At 36.2% G+C, this 17,670-nt stretch overlaps 1 protein-coding gene across 1 annotated transcript in view; it reads right to left on the bottom strand.

The window, feature by feature from the left end:
- The window catches only part of LOC129229445 (sodium-dependent nutrient amino acid transporter 1-like), an 85,426-nt gene that overhangs the window by 42,595 nt on the left and 25,161 nt on the right, over positions 1-17,670 (bottom strand). The window contains exons 4-5 of the mRNA XM_054863754.1: positions 12,316-12,447; positions 9,445-9,602 (exon numbers count right to left, since the gene is read on the bottom strand). Of these exons, the coding sequence (XP_054719729.1) occupies positions 9,445-9,602; positions 12,316-12,447 (290 nt within the window). The remainder of the gene's footprint in view (positions 1-9,444; positions 9,603-12,315; positions 12,448-17,670) is intronic.

Below are 17,670 nucleotides of genomic sequence, written 5' to 3'. Positions count from 1 at the left end.
ACTTCAAGATTTGACTTGAGAAAAGCCTTGAACAGTCACGAAAAGCAAAGATAGTCAACAATACAACAATTGTCGCTATCGACAGGGAGTTGAGATGATACACTAAATACTTTATTGAGTTTAGGAAAGCCTTCGAACATGGAACTAAAAAGCTCATAACTCGTTTTTTATTCTACTTAGAAATTTCGAATAGGTGCCATCTTAAGCAGAAAAATCAGAGCTTTCGATGGACATATGATGTAAATATGTGCAAGTATTTTTTCATCCCTATATTAGAGAATTTATACGAAAATTGTATTTTATTGCTCCCCTAAGGGGGTTTTGCCCCCCATAACGGGACGAAAGCTACCCTATGTGTTATTCTGATGCATAAGCTATATTATTGTAAAGTTTCATCAAAATCCGTTCAGTAGTTTTTGCGTGAAAGAGTAACAAACATCCATACATCCATACAGACAAACTTTCGCAGATATAATAGTAGTAAGATTGGTTTACCTCTCGTTTCACCGACACTCAAATTTCCTTCCTCCTCTCGTTGAAACTCAAATGGAGCCTTCATTAATTACGTAAGGGTTCCAAGGGGGAGAGCAGGTTAGAAAAATCGCTACATGTCCTTACTTTGGGGGGGGGGGTGTCAAACCCATTCTCACATAATATTTTCCAAGTCGATATTTTACATTAGAAATCGCGCGGTCAAGTGGTTAGCAGGGATCATATTTCACTTGCGTCTGCAAGGTAAAAACCGTATTAAAATGAGCTTTTTTTAATTTGTTTTTCAAAAAATGAACAGTGTAAAATTTTATAAAAGAATCGCACTATGCATGGCAGGTTTTATTTTTAATTAGTATCGCATTATATAATATTGAAAAATAAAAATCTTTGAATTACGTCAAACTGGGAGTTTAAGTGAAACTGATCCCTTTTCTAACAGCATTTATTATTTGAAAAACGAAATGGAATCTTGTGCAAGAATAGGGGGAGGGGGGAGGGCTTTGAAAAATCTTACGCACCCTTACATGGGGGTAGAGGAGAAATCAGAAATTGGCGAAATCAACTTTATGTTATTAATGAATGGCCCACGAAGGGGGTAAACTGAGGTGAGGGGGGGAAAGGAAATTTCTTGTCCGCGAAACAGTGGAGACATCTGTTACGTCACAAGTCTGCGTGAAGTGCCGTTGGGGGGAGAAGTTTTTACCAGAAGAGCCGGTGCAGGTGTGTTGGCGCACTGTGATTACTTGTACAGCAACTTTAAGTTATCGAATAAAAATGTTTCAAAGAATTTTATGTAGGGGAATGTGGGGAAAAGTGAAATAGCGGGGAAAAGTGAAATGGTGAAATATTCATTCGGCTTTTAGCGCCACCTGTTCTAGTTAAGAACACATTACCTCTGAAAATCAAAGAATATGAAATATAAGCAATTTTCAAAATGTGATACTCATATTGTAATATTTTGATGAAAGTCAATAATTATTTTTATTATTATGAAATTATAAAGTTCTTGTTATTAACATTTTAAATATTGAGACTTACTAATATAGGGTGCAGTATTTGTTTAATTTTAAGCTTATTGTGAGGCTCTGAAACGCTGAGCTCCGACTCTTACAATGTTTACCTCTGTTTCGGTAAATAGGGAGGGGTAATTGGCGCTAAGTTGAGTTGAGAAACCTTCTTAGTAGTTTTTCAAAAACATTCCAACTAAAATCCGAGCCAATAACACGTCTATTTTTCATTAAACTCCCCTAAAACAGGTAAACATAGTCAAGGTCGCAGCTCAACTAACCAGAGCTGCGCTAGACTTATTATTTAAATAATTTGTACGGTTCGGCAAGTGTATGCGAGGCAAAGTGGATGGGGGCAAAGTGAAATTGCTCATTTCTTTTATTTATTCAATCCTTTTTTCAAATCACTTACGTATTTGTTTATTAGTTATTTCATTTACATTCCTTCATTTAATAATTTTCCTATTTATTCATTCATTTTTTTGTTTTCTTATTCATTCATTATTTTATTCACTTATTTATTTATTTATTTATTTATTTGTTTAATGTTTCATTTCCTTTTTATTTATTCATTCATTCTTTCATTTACTCATTTATTTGATCAAAAATATGTTTAATAATCGAATAGAAAATATTTCATCAGAAAAATTAACAAAAGGAGTGAACAATTTCTACCCTTTTTTGTTTGGCATTGCAAATATTCTGCCAAAATTTAAAAAAATGTTTTAATGCAAATTTCATTTCAAAGTATATTGCTATTTATTTGTGTATCGTAATTTTCGGTAAAAATTTCCGATTTATTCATTTTGAGAAAGTAAGCCATCTTCTCTATTTCACTTTGCCCCCATTTCCCCTATGTAATACCAACATCATTAAATTATATCATTCATTTTTATGTGATGAAAGATAAAAAAAGATTTGTAGGACTACAAAAGTTTGCTGAATAAGATATCGAAAAAAAAAGTTTAAATGCTGTGTCTTATAGCTTTCTTGGAGTAGGAAACGTTATCTTGAGATGTGCTACTTCTTTGAAAACTGTCCTGATTTCGGAACAAAGGTATTTGGGTGCTCTAGAGATACGCAGGTCTGGAAAACCATCCTAAAATTTCCCTAAGAGAGAGGGAGAGGGAGTCGGTGGGTCGAGTGTCTAGAAATCGATCTTATACTCTTTTGAAAATCTAAACTGAGAGACTTTTCTTTTTTATTTTAGATTATTATGTTTTATACATATTTTTTTAATTGACTCCATATGGCATCCCAACCGGCGGCTTGTGTTGCTTGCCCTTAAGACCGGCCCTGATTATCAAACAAACCTAATTTAACTTAACATTTTATACTTTTCATTAACTACCAGTAATTTTTATTAGCTCATCTTGTTATATATAGAAATGAATATGGCAGTAGCGCAGAATTTTTTAAATCATAATCATAAACGTCTCTTTTGATCGAGCAGTCGATACGACAATTATCTAATCGCTCTTAATCTGCACTTAGTAGTTAACCTAATTCAAAATATTGTTAGCTACTGAGACATTAACATTTTCGCTTTAAAGGACTTTTGTTCAGAAGCATTCTAGAAATGTTGGAAATGATATTCTTTTTCATTTCGAATTTCTACGGTTCCATCAGGGGTTTTGAACGTTTTGCAGCTTGTGGAACTTGTTAACACAGCGGAGTAAAAGCCGGTGGGGGCCAAAGACCTGGGCGCTCATTCCAAACAATTCTCGTTTCGACTTCGAGATTTCCCGTCACGTGATCGATGTTGTCGAAAAAATCTCGCAACATTGAATTCTGAACAGCTCGCAGCTGTCTCTCGAAGAGGCACCGATTTTTTCGATTAGTTTGGTCGGCCAGGAGGTACACGTGACTTCTTCCAACCAATGTCCTTTCAGCGCAGCTAGTTTTGTTTTGTTTAATCCTTGCACGGAAGAGCGCGAACTTTGATGACTGGCACGCTAATGGCTACTCTTCAAAGAATACGTTTTACGTTACAAAGAATCACACCGAAATAATTTTAGATTTTCTTGAAGCAAACCCAGATGTTCTTAAAAATTAATTCTCCGAGAATTTTACAAAATAGTACACAAAGGAAAAATGGCCGAGTGCTCCGGTGCAAAAAGCTTAGTCGAATGGCAAAAAGTAAGTCATATTTTTTGCATATTTCAATATTAGTGTCTAAAACAAAAATCGAAAAGGTGAAAACAGCCAATACATAAATATGATAAAAATTAACCGTAAATTTTGTTGATTTACCCTATAACACCATCTATATTAGTAAGAACGTCTTATATGAAATATATTTTTCCCAAGAAACTATAATCGAAATAAAAAATAATGATACTAAAAAAAAATCTTAACCCTCATAAATGCAGACGAAAAAATACAAATAGTTCGTAATCGTGGACTGAATAATATGTTGTTGCCGTGTCTAATGAAGTGCAGAGTGCGAAAGGTTTAGAGGTATTCAAAAGTCTTGATGAAAAAATCTGCTAATTCAAATTGAATAAAAAAAAAACACTAAAATGCAGGGAGGGGGGTGTTAGGGCATGGCGCTGACTGCGCCATTGAAATTTTTAAAGGGGGTTGAGGGGTATTTTTTTATTTGGGGGGCTCTTGCTTTTGGAGGGGGGAGTCTACCGGATATTTTGGGGGAGGACACCCCTACAAAATGTAAAAGGTTTGTTGTGCTAATTGAGCTTTTGGGGATGGGAGCAGACATAACAGAATATATAATCTTCCATATTAGGATTAGTAATGTAAAAACCAACCCTCCCCCCGCTCCCAGTTGCAATTATAACAATAATCTCAGTTTCAAAGATATGTTCCAGATTTTTTTTCTCTTCTCCTTTAAAATTATAATTTAATAAGCATATACTAAATAAAAAGTATTACTTCTTCAATATTCCTGTTTTCAAATTCCATTTTTTCTAGGTATTGTTTTCCAAAGATATCCTCAAAACAGTACTTTTCTAGATTACTTTTTCAAAACAAGCAACTTGTACCTATGATTACACAATTCCATCTTTATTTTCAAGATTAAAAAGTCAAAACAGTAATCTTGGTTACAAGAGCAGTTTAAAATAAATAAATACTCTGCTTCTGTAAATGTATATTGAAAAATATTCGTAAAAGGAATAAATTTTTCAATCATTATTTCTCTTCAGCTGATAAAGAACTTTAAAGTTCAACCCAAAGGAAAGATCCTAAATTGAAGAAGAAAAGAAAAAAGGAGCATTTTGAAGCATTCTCTTTTCCTTGAAATGCATCATATTACATAGCAGCCAATTTACAAATGCGCACACGATAATCGAATACATGTATAATATTGCTAATTTTGATGTCGGCGAAATGGAAAATCAAACTTTAGAAACAATTCCCCAGAAATTACCAGTATTTGTACTGTTTTGTAAATAGTAAATCAATATCAAATTTCAATAAAGAAAAATAAATTTTCTTACAAATTGAATTCAATTGAAATTGAATATTGACAGTAGGTAATAAATAAAGAATTTAGGAAAAAAAAGGGGAGGAGGATTTTATATCAAAAGAAGACAAAAAAAAAAAAAAAAAATACCTACGTCAGTGGCGTACCCAGCATGGGTGACACCCGGGGCGATAATTTGTGATGTCACCCCCCCCCCCCCCTAAAACAACTAGTATTCATACAACTTTCAGAAACAACTAGTACTTTTGTGAAAAAAACTAAATTTTAAGTGGGATAATGTACAAAAGAAAAATAAAATTTATAAACGCTTTTTACATAAAATTTCCCCTAGACGCATTTGTGCAGGCCGTCGAGCGGTCAAAAAAATAAGAGGGAGTAGGAAATTCCTAGCCCCTTAATTATTTCAAATGCATTATATCTTGAAAATTTGGAGTGCCCCCGATTCCCCCCCCCCCCCACTCGTACCTTAGTTCTTAAATGATGGGTTTGGTTACTGGAATCAATGGAAGTTATCAACCTTAGCCTAATGCATTTTCATTCATAAACATTTTTTACATTGAAAAAGGAGCTCTTAACACGTGTCTACCGAAACACGTGTCTGCAATTTAAATCGGATGTTTGTACATTATAATGTTGTTATTAGTTGAATTAAGCATTTTAAGCTTTGAAAACTTGTTGTAAAGCGAAAAATTTTGCATATATACCTGTTTTATGTTTGCAGTTATAACCCCCCACCCTGCACCATTTTTGGGGTTGGCCACATCCTAATTCGTTTTCCTCGTGCCAATACCTATCAGAAAAACCAACTGCAGTAATTTTATCACAAAAATTCCACGGACAACCACTTTTTCACCCCCCCCCCTTCACTATGTTCAAGGTTCCTAACATTCTAATTTGTTTTCTGCTTACCAATACATTTCAGAAAAACTAACTCCCGTTTTTGTGTCACAAAAGTTTAACGGAAAACCACTTGCCCCCAGCGCGGTTTTAACCCCCTTCCCTCCCCTTCACAATGTTCAAGGTTTGTAACATTCTAATTTGTTTTCTGCTTGCCAATACCTTTCTGAAAAACTAACTCCCGTTTTTGTGTCACAAAAATTTAACGGAAAACCACTTGCCCCCCAGCGCAGTTTTAACCCCCCTCCCCTTCACTATGTTCAAGGTTCGTAACATTCTAATTTGTTTTCTGCTTGCCAATACCTTTCAAAAAAACTAACTCCCATTTTTGTGTCACAAAAATTTAACGGAAAACCACTTGCTCCCCCCCCCCCAGCGCAGTTTTAATCCCCCTCCCTCTCCTTCACTATGTTCAAGGTTCGTAACATTGTAATTTGTTTTCTGCTTGCCAATACCTTTCAGAAAAACTAACTCCCATTTTTGTGTCACAAAAATTTAACGGAAAACCACTTGCCCCCCCCCCAGTGCAGTTTTATCCCCCCCTTGCCCCCCTGCACCATCTCCAAGTTTGGCAACATCCGAATTCGTTTTCCTCGAGCCAATACCTTTCAGAAAGACAAACTTCCAAATTGTATCACAAAAATCGCTCAATCTCACCTACTTTAGGGCAGTCGAGATTTCGCTCCGCAAATAAGCGCCCGAAAAGTCACTTTTCCCCTTCTTTTGGCGCTTGGAATTGCTACTTGCGAGAATTTCCTTTCGAGACCGCTTTTTCCTTATAGCGCCATCTAGTGAGGCGATCAGAACTAATCTCGCAAGGTGAATTTCGAGCTTGGAATAAGCACCTGCTCTGCCTAGAGCCCCTTGAAAAAGACAGGCTGACTTATCCGACATTTTGGTTCCAAGACAGAATTGGATCCAACCTCGTTTCTAGTATTTATAAATACGTCATAATATTCGCTGGTTGCTAAGTCGTAAAATAATTGATGATAAGTTGAGTAAAATGTCACTTTAGGTAAATTTTGAAAGATAACTTCGTTTACAAATTCAGCTAAAATGTATCGGGAAATGTTTACGGTAATAAACCTCATTTTCATACCTTATTTGTTTTTAATTTGTATTAATTAAATTGTATTCATCCACAGAATAAAATAATCAAACATCAATCGGGCAACACACCTAAAGTTTGGACACCAGTTTTCTGCAATGAGGCTTTTGTACAAATGTTTATTTTTTTCGCCCGATAATTTTGGAACCAAAATGTCGGATAAGTCAGCTCCCCTCTGCCCATCTTAGTTTGGAGAAACATTTTAAGCTTATTATTTTCTTGAAGGAGTCTTATGATCCAAGAGCAGAGAAATAGCTTGTCAAAATTCTATCTTTTTTCCTACCAACATTTACAAATCCGTTATTGCATATTTGTTTTGTCACAATACTGACATCTTTAAAAAGATAATCTTAATGTAAATGAAGCACCAACTCCTAATGTGAATGTCCGAAATAATTTCGGAAAGTAATGGACCGATTTCGTTAAATTTTTTTCAGTTTGTGTTGGTTAGTGCTGGAAAAGTTTATAGATGATTCCGGAAAAAATTCGATGAATAGCTCTTTTTTATTTGAAATTTAGTTTTGGACCCAAAAATGACTCTTCTCACAAGAAATAAATGTGTACGTATGTGTGTAGGTATGTGCGTGTGTGCACAGGCGTGCATGTGTGTGTGTAGGCGTATGTGTGTAGACGTGTGCGTATGTATGTGCGTGTGTAGACGTATGTGTGTGCGTGTGTAGACGTGTGCATATGTGTGTGCGTGTGTAGACGTGTGCATATGTGTGTGCGTGTGTAGACGTGTGCATATGTGTGTGCGTGTGTTTTCGTGTGTAGACGTGTGTGTGTTCGTGTGTAGACGTGTGTGTGTGTTCGTGTGTAGACGTGTGTGTGTGTTCGTGTGTAGACGTGTGTGTGTGTTCGTGTGTAGACGTGTGTGTGTGTTCGTGTGTGTGTGTTCGTGTGTAGACGTGTGTGTGTGTTCGTGTGCAGACGTGTGTGTAGGGCATAGACGCTACGACGCTACCTCCCGAATGGTCCCGCTCGCGAAGACCGTAATTTTACATCCCCTCTTTTAAATGTAAATCCTGCTTAAGTTAAGCCTTGAATGAAAGCAAACGTTTTGTAACCACGACGGAAACTAGTATGTTGTGGCCATCACGAAACTTTCTTCTATATTTTTCTTTTTTTTTTTTTTTCTGATCCCTCCCCATGCTTGACGAGGAAGCAATATTCCCAACAAAAACAAAATGACACATGCAAAAACTTGACGACTATCCCAATGTCTGAATTATTGCAAAAGCAAAGCAAAGAGCGAAAATTGAAAGTTATTTTAAAAGCCTTGCTTGAATGAATTACAAATATTTTATTTGTTAACAAACATAAGATGGCAACAGTTCAAAATTTTAAATCATTGAGATAATATTTCCTATCATTTCCATACAATTAAAATCACGAGAAATACGCAGACGACAATCTATTACGATTTATCTTTCTTATTGTTGCATTAATAAAAATATTTTTATTCGCAAAAAAAAAAAAAAAAAATCAACACCTCTTGGAGCGATCGGCGTCAAAATAGAACCAAAGCCTGTTTACATATGGATTCACATATATTCCAAATTTCAACCAGAACGTAGTATTACTTCTTGAGATAGGGCACTCAAAATGGAAAAAAAGAACGGGTGATTGCGCTACCCCCCTTTTAGCTGTTGACACAAAAATAAAATCAGTTCTTATACCCACTAAGGGCTACTTGCCGATAAATTTTTCTTTCATTCCGTTCATTATTTCTTGAGATACAGCAGTCACAATTGACGACAAAAAACGTTCTACAGCTCAACCCCCGTTTGAGTTATTGACACCAAAATTGAATCAGCACCTGTTCCTGTTAATACCAACATATGGACCAAATTTTGTTTGATTCCGCCAGTTACTTCCTGAGGAATAGCAAGCACGCGTAACTCGAAAAACGTCCCATTGCTCCACCCCCCTTGGAGGAATTCGCGCCAAAAACTAATGGGCACAAGTTCACATAGGGGCACATATGTGTACTAAATTTCGTTCGATTTCATGCGGTAGTTTTTGTTGTAGAGCGGCCACAAAAAACTGGTCACACACAGACGTGACACACATACATACACACACACACACACACACACACATACACACATACATACACACACACAGACAGACAGACATTTTCCAAAAATGGTCGAAATGGACTCAGCACACCTCAAAACGTTCGAATCCGTCAAAATTCGAAATTCGAAAATTTGCACGAATCCAATACTTTCTTCTATATATTAGATATAGAAGAAAGTAAAAATTGCCCTCTTAATGAATATTAAAACAACGAGCCAGACTTATTCTCGTTGTCATGGTAAAATGAAAAACCAGAGCAGCATTAATCTCGATCAAGTGAGCTTAATAAGCAATTCATGATTGCTCAATAAACTCAAATATGTAATGCTTCGAATGTAAAATTGTTTTATCATTTGACACGAAATTGTAAAATACGTGGAAAGAAGGAAGATTCATAAAAGTTTCTTGGTTACCTCTAATTCGGTTGTCCTGTTGTCAGAAGAGGAGTCGCAGAGAGTCCATGGTAAACATTCGCTCCATGATGCAAAGATGTAGAATAAGCTAAGGGCCATAAGGTAATTATAAAAAACGATGATGTATGACACCGAAACAACTTGTGCGTATCCTACACCTACAAATATGGAATATTGACAATAAGTCAAGAGAAGCAAGGAGGCAGACACATCATTTTTCTTTAATGTCAAACAGTGAAAAAACTCCTAACAGTAATGAGCACTAACTCAGCAATAATTTTCCCCTGGACGAGGCTGTGTTTATAAGAGTCTTCACATGTACATTTATTAACATTCTGTTGTGGATTCAGGGAGAAGTGATCGCAAAAGGAAACAAATAGGGTTGCTGATTGGCGCAAGCATTTGCCACTTTCATGAATTACTTGTTGGATCGGTCATTCTGTTTATGAAGATTTCGTCTATCTGATGGGCGCTGTTTTCAATCATTTCAGTGCCAAGAAAACAACGATACAGCCAAGTGTCATGTTGCTTTGTTCGCTTCTACTATCACTTCTCGCTGAATGCACTATACACTGTAAAAGAAAACTCCGAAACGTCACAAATATTTTTCAGGCAGCGTTTCAGGTTACAGCCGCTCTTTAAACAGGGCGACACATCAGCTTAAGTTTAGCCATTTTGGATCGGATTTTTCACTGTTGCGGACTTTGGGTTAACAGAGCAAAGTTTCAGGTTGTGACAAACTGGCCAAACCATAGACTAATAATAAGAGTAGACCGAGCTATGGCAACCCTTTTGCTGCTCATAAACCAAACCATGTGACTGGTGGATATCCTAGCAACAGCGGGCGTTGATCGTAGCAGACGATCAACACGAGCGAGAAATAAAATAAATAAAATTGATGGAACACGGAAGAATGATCTTTTATGGAGTCCGATTTGTAAATTTGTTATTCTAAGTTGTAAATATTTTGTTAATATAGTGAGTTTTTCGTTTAGATAGCATTGTGCATTTTCTTTAGTCAATTTCAATAACTCTCCAAGCAATAAAAGATGCAAGCGACCAAGAAGAATCAGCAAACGGTAAGATTTTTACCTACAGTTTCAATTTAAGATACCGATTAGTACATTTTTGCGTTAACGCAAAACGTTTACGCCATTTCGTTCACGCCAACGCTGACAGCTCCAAATGAAATAAAAGTTACCGAAAACTGATCAAAAACTGTTACTAATGTCAAAATAATGCATAACTAAAAGAAAAACAGTTCAATCTCTGCACCTGGAAGTTTTTTTTAATGAAAACACATTGTCTTAAAATACATGTCTAGTGCCAAACTATAGATAATGCTGCCATCTAGCAACCATGCTGCCAAAGTCTTCGCCAAGCCCTTCCACTAGTCACATGATACATCTATGAACCAATTTTCTTTATCAGCAAGAATGAGAAAGCTCGGTCTACTCTTATTATTAGTCTATGGGCCAAACAAAATATTTTAATTAATAAGTAAGTCACGTGCCGCTAATAATTGCTCGCAGCGAAAGATCACCAAACGCGATTACTTGCCAGAAAAGACAACCACTCAAACAACGCGCTCCGATCCAAAATGGCTGATCTTAAGCTGATGCTTCGGCTCGTCTATAGGGGGTCTTTGCTCTCCAAACGAGAGTGAATGTTCAGTTTCTTGTAGAAATTGAAGCTTTGCAAGAATTGTAGGCAAATAGGCTGTTCGCTATTTGCTAGCAATTCTGCCTTAGCTTCTGCCATATTTGCACCAGGGGCTTTCCTGGTAAATTGGGAAAAGGCCTAACTTTTATTGATTGAAAGAAAATTCTGTAAGAGTTCAGAAGGTTCTGAATTCTGAGATTACAAGTTAATTTCAGGAAGGTTACCGACTTTTAGCGGAAAACTTTCCTGCTTTGGGCCTGACATGGCAGAAATTAGGCACTAGCCGCGCATGTTATTTCCAGGAACGCTCTTGATTTTTTTTCTCCAGTGTAGGATTCACAGAATAGCTTGAAACTGAGACCCTGGAGTTTTCTAACCTCCAACGCCCCTCATTGCACTCCTTTTTTAAATTACCATTTATATGCATTTACATGTACTGACGTGAAAACAGCAATAAGCATTGCATGTGTGCAAATATGCAACTGCAAAGTGCAAATATGTAATTTCACGAGCACACATGCATTTACATATAATCCGGGCTGTAATGAAAGTAATCCTCATAAATAATAGCCGATGATCGAATAACCCGCATGTTTCAACAATGAAACTTGCGCCACGGCAAGATAATTTGATAATATGTTTTGGTAACGTTTAACATGCAGGGAAAGGCTTTATTGTGACAAGGGTGAACTCTATTCGGTAACTTAACTGTTTTACTAATAAGACTGTGTCATTTCAAGGGAATGAAGAAACGAAAAAGCGGTCAACTATGAACGCTATCTACTGGAGTTCAGGGTCAATCCACTGGAGTTAAGGTTACAATTTCAACTATCAAAATATCGCCAAACAGGCAATGGCTTCGTTCAAGGGGCATTCCAAGGTATTTTTGACATTATGTAGAGTCCGTAACGTGACCTTTTTTTTGCCATAACTTTTTAATTTACCATTTGATTTGCAAATTATTTTATTTTGAGCTGGTGTATTGGTAGGAAAAGATCAAAATAAAATAATATGCTAATCAAACAGTAAATTAAAAAGTTATGGCAAAAAAGGTCACGTTACGGACTTTACATAAATGTCAAAAATACCGTGGAATGCCCCTCAAATGAAGAAGCAATTTTCACTCGTCATACCTTGTGACGGGCGATTTTCTTGTAATAATAATAACAATAATAATAATGATACAGTAATAATTTTTAAAAATGATACCCTTGAGAGCCGGCACCATTCTCCACATCTTGATGGGCCCCTGACTGCAGAACTGTCCTAAAATAAGCTCCAGATAGTAAAGGGGTCGGCCAATTATGAACAACAGCAGCAAATATGGAATGAGAAAGGCACCTGTAAGAATGTAAATTGTGATCTTCATTTTCTACAAAACGGGGAGAAGCAAAAAAATAACGAAATCAAAAAAACCACAAACTCATTTTTTTTAACATCATGGAAGGAGAAAAAGTGGATGTTTAAAATTGCAGGCGAGTGTAGCATTTCACAATTATTCACATCACCAAGAAAACATTCAGAGGGAAATGCTATCTTCAGTTCGTTGGAAAATACTGCACAATACAGGGTGTTTTTTCCCCTCAACACCAATGCATTCACCCTTAATATTTACAGCAGGATTAGCCGAGACCATTACCCTGCCTGTATGTTGTTTATTTTCCATAGCTTGAATGTTCTTACGTGATTCAGGTTATGTAAGATAAACAACATACAGGGTAGGAAGAAGCCTTCATTTGCACAAGATTAGACCGTTTGCTCCTTTCTCAGATTACTTTAAAATTAGTTTTGAATACACCTTAAAAGTTATTACTTCTTCACGTTTCTAATTTAGTTGCTCAAATTGTATGTTAAATCAAAACTTTTTATTTTTGCATCATATTATCCGCGGATTATACGAAGGTTTTTTTTTCTTCAGTCCAATTTTAGGACTTCAATTTTGAAAAAAAAAAAAAAAAAAAAAAAAAAATCCAGGGGAGAGTTCCAGAACCTTTTCCCGTAAAAATCTGCAATCTGCAAAAGTTTATCTGCAATAGCGCTTCTGGAACTGCAATTTCAAAAAATTGGAATAGGAGAAGAGACTTCTATTGATTTTTCAAAAAAAGTATGAAAAAAAAATGACCGAGGAGCTTCCCGGAGCTCCATCCCTTAGCCTAACGTCAATAAATATGACCTATAACCGCGTTTTAAGGCTTCAATTTCTACAAATTTCCGCGGAGTTCCCTGTACTGGGTGGTCATTCTAAACTACTTACGTTTCGACTTCGAGATTTCCCGTCACGTGATCGATGTTATCGAAAAAATCTCGCAACGTTGAATTCTGAACAGCTCGCAGCTGTCTTTCGAAGAGGCGCCGATTTTTTCGATTAGTTTGGTCGGCCAGGAGGTACACGTGACTTCTTCCAACCAATGTCCTTTCAGTGCAGCTAGTTTTGTTTTGTTTAATTCTTGGACGGAAAAGCGCGAACTTTGACGACTGGCACGCTAATGGCTATTCTTCAAAGAATACGTTTTACGTTACAAAGAATCACGCCGAAATAATTTTAGATTTTCTTGAAGCAAATCCTGATGTTCGTAAAAATTAATTCTCCGAGAATTTTAAAAAATAGTACACAAAGGAAAAATGGCAGAATGCTCCGGTGCAAAAAGCTTAGTCGAATGGCAAAAAGTAAGTCGCATTTTTTGCATATTTCAATATTACAGTGTCTAAAACAAAAATCGAAGAGGTTAAAACAGCCAATACATGAATTTGATAAAAATTATCCGTAAATTTTGTTGATTTACTATATAACACCATCTATATTAGTAAGAATGTCTTATATGAAATATATTTTTCCCAAGAAACTATAATCGAAATAATAATAATAACTTTAAAAAAATAATGATACTAAAAAAAAATCTTAACCGTCATAAATGCAGATGAAAAAATATAAATAGTTCGTAATCGTGGATTGAATATTATGTTGTTGCCGTGTCTAATGAAGTGCAGAGTGCGAAAGGTTTAGAGGCATCCAAAAGTCTTGATGAAAAAATCTGCTAATTCAAATTGAATAAAAAAAACACTAAAATGTGAGGGGGGGGGTTAAAATTTCAATGGCGCTGATTGCGCCATTGAAATTTTTAAAGGGGCTTGAGGGGTATTTTTTTATTTGGGGGGCTCTTGCTTTTGGAGGGGGAGTCTTCCGGATATTCGGGGGGAGGGTCACCCCTACAAAATGTAAAAGGTTTGTTGTGCTAATTGAGCTTTTGGGGATGGGAGCAGACATAACAGAATATATAATCTTCCATATTAGGATTAGTAATGTGAAAACCAACTCTCCCCCCGCTCCAGTTGCAATTATAACAACAATCTCAGTTTCAAAGACATGTTCCAGATTTTTTTTTCTCTTCTCCTTTAAAATTATAATTAAATAAGCATATGCTAAATAAAAAGTATTACTTCTTCAATATTCCGGTTTTCCAATTCCATTTTTTCTAGGTATTGTTTTCCAAGACCCAATCTTAAGATATCCTCAAAACAGTACTTTTCTAGATTTTTTTTTTTTTTTTCAAAACAAGCAACTTGTACCTATGATTACACAATTCCATCTTTATTTTCAAGATTAAAAAGTCAAAACAGCAATTTTGGTTACAAGAGCAGTTTAAAATAAATAAATACTCTGCTTCTGTAAATGTATATTGAAAAATATTCGTAAAAGGAATAAATTTTTCAATCATTATTTCTCTTCAGCTGATAAAGAACTTTAAAGTTCAACCCAAAGGAAAGATCCTAAATTGAAGAAGAAAAGAAAAAAGGAGCATTTTGAAGCATTCTCTTTTCCTTGAAATGCATCATATTATATAGCAGCCAATTTACAAATGCTTACAGTATAATCGAATACAGTATTTATATAATATTGCTAATTTTGATGTTGGCGAAATGGAAAATCAAATTTTAGAAACAACTCCAAAGAAATTACCAGCCTTTCTACTGTTTTGTAATTAGTTAATCAATATCAAATTTCAATAAAGGAAAATAAATTATCTTACAAATTGAATTCAATTGAAATTGAATATTGACAGTAGGTAATAAATAAAGAATTTAGGAAAAAAAGGGGGGGAGGAGGATTTTATAGCAAAAGAAGACAAAAAGAAAAAAAAAAGGAAAAAAAAATTACCTACGTCAGTGGCGTACCTAGCATGGGTGACACCCGGGGCGGTAATTTGTGATGTCACCCCCCCCCCCCGCTAAAACGCAAAAAAAAAGGGATTGTATGTTCTGTGTAAATTTGAAATTCATACAATTTTCAGAAACAACTAGTACTTTTGTGAAAAACTAAATTTTAAGTGGGATAATGTACAAAAGAAAAATAAAATTTATAAACGCTTTTTACATAAAATTTGCCCTAGACGCATTTGTGCAGGCCGTCGAACGGTCAAAAAAATAAGAGGGAGTAGGAAATTCCTAGCCCCTTAATTATTTCAAATGCATTATATCTTGAAAATTTGGAGTGCCCCCGATTCCCCCCCCACCCTTACCTTAATTCCTAAATGATGGGTTTGGTTACAAGAAAGTGGAATCAATGGAAGTTATCAACCGTAGCCGAATGCATTTTCATTCACAAACTAACATTTTACATTGAAAAAGAAGTTCTTAAGACGTGTCTGCAATTTAATTCGGATGTTTGTGCATTATAATGCTGTTATTAGTTAAATTAAGCATTTTAAGCTTTGAAAACTTATTGCAAAGCGAAAAATGTTGCATATATACCTATTTTATGTTTTCAGTTATAACCCCCCCCCCCCGCCCCCTGCACCATTTTTAGGGTTGGCCACATCCTAATTCGTTTTCCTCGTGCCAATACCTATCAGAAAAACCAACTACTGCCGTAATTTTATCACAAAAATTCCACGGACAACCACTTTTCCCCTCCCCCCCCCCCTTTCACTATGTTCAAGGTTCCTAACATTCTAATTTGTTTTCTGCTTGCCAATACTTTTCAGAAAAACTAACTCCCGTTTTTGTGTCACAAAATTTAACGGAAAACCACTTGCCCCCAGCGCAGTTTTAACCCTCCTCCCTCCCCTTCACAATGCTCAAGGTTTGTAACATTCTAATTTGTTTTCTGCTTGCCAATACCTTTCTGAAAAACTAACTCCCGTTTTTGTGTCACAAAAATTTAACGGAAAACCACTTGCCCCCCAGCGCAGTTTTAGCCCTCCTCCCTCCTCTTCACTATGTTCAAGGTTCGTAACATTCTAATTTGTTTTCTGCTTGCCAATACCTTTCAAAAAAACTAACTTCCATTTTTGTGTCACAAAATTTTAACGGAAAACCACTTGCCCCCCCTCCCCCAGCGCAGTTTTAACCCCCCTCCCTCTCCTTCACTATGTTCAAGGTTCGTAGCATTGTAATTTGTTTTCTGCTTGCCAATACCTTTCAGAAAAACTAACTCCCATTTTTGTATCACAAAAATTTAACGAAAACCACTTGCCCCCCCCTCAGTGCAGTTTTAATCCCCCCTTGCCCCCTGCACCATCTCCAAGTTTGGCAACATCCAAATTCGTTTTCCTCGAGCCAATACCTTTCAGAAAGACAAACTCCCAAATTGTATCACAAAATTCGCACAATCTCACCTACTTTAGGGCAGTCGAGATTTCGCTCCGCAAATAAGCGCCCGAAAAGTCACTTTTCCCCTTCTTTCGGCGATTGGAATCGCTACTTGCGAGAATTTCCTTTCGAGACCGCTTTTTTCCCTATAGCGCCATCTAGTGAGGCGATCAGAACTAATCTCGCAAGGTGAATTTCGAGCTTGGAATAAGCACCCTGTTCTTTCTCCTATCATCACCAAAGATCGCTTTGAATTGCGTTTTTAAAACTTCAAGTTTCAAAATTGAGAGATTTGATGAGCAAATCAAATTCATTAAATTGATGAGACTTTTTCTCATTGTGTGCTTGTCACGCAGTGTCTTACCAAATGGGAGTCAATCAGGATATGTACTGTTGTACAATGAGTACAAAGTACGTCTGAAAAAAAACATGTTTGACCTTATCACATTGGTTGGCTGGTCGATCTCATTTATGGTGGGTTGAAAGAATAGAATTTATGATATTGGCGCAACGCCAATGAGAGCTTTCGGCAACAAAAACCAACTTGGCTCACCTGTATTTTAAGAAATGGAATCATTTAAACTTCAGTTTTTCGGAAAGTCAACTTATCAGAGTCAGACTACATAAATATAATGACTTTCCAAGTTAACGATAGCCACACGAAAGAACAGCGTATGAGTTTTATAGTTTTTTTCCCAACATAAATGATAGAGTTCTAAGTTCCTATATATTTTTCTTCTTCTGTAGGTTTTAACTGGGGTCTAAATTGATTTCATATGCGCGATAACAAAAGAAATGCAATGACCCGGACATTACCAGGAGCAAGGATTTTCGATAACTGCCATTTAGATAAAACCCTGCAGTTGACCGATATTGCCGCTGGACTATTCCGCCTTGCCCCTGGTGTGTAGCAGGTTCAAAATTCACCTGTAATGATTAGCATGTTTTCCCTATATTAGGAAAACTTTCTTATTG

The sequence above is a fragment of the Uloborus diversus genome, chromosome 9, assembly GCF_026930045.1.
Source record: "Uloborus diversus isolate 005 chromosome 9, Udiv.v.3.1, whole genome shotgun sequence".
Lineage (NCBI taxonomy): Eukaryota > Metazoa > Arthropoda > Arachnida > Araneae > Uloboridae > Uloborus > Uloborus diversus.
This window is presented reverse-complemented; position numbering and strand designations above follow the sequence as displayed.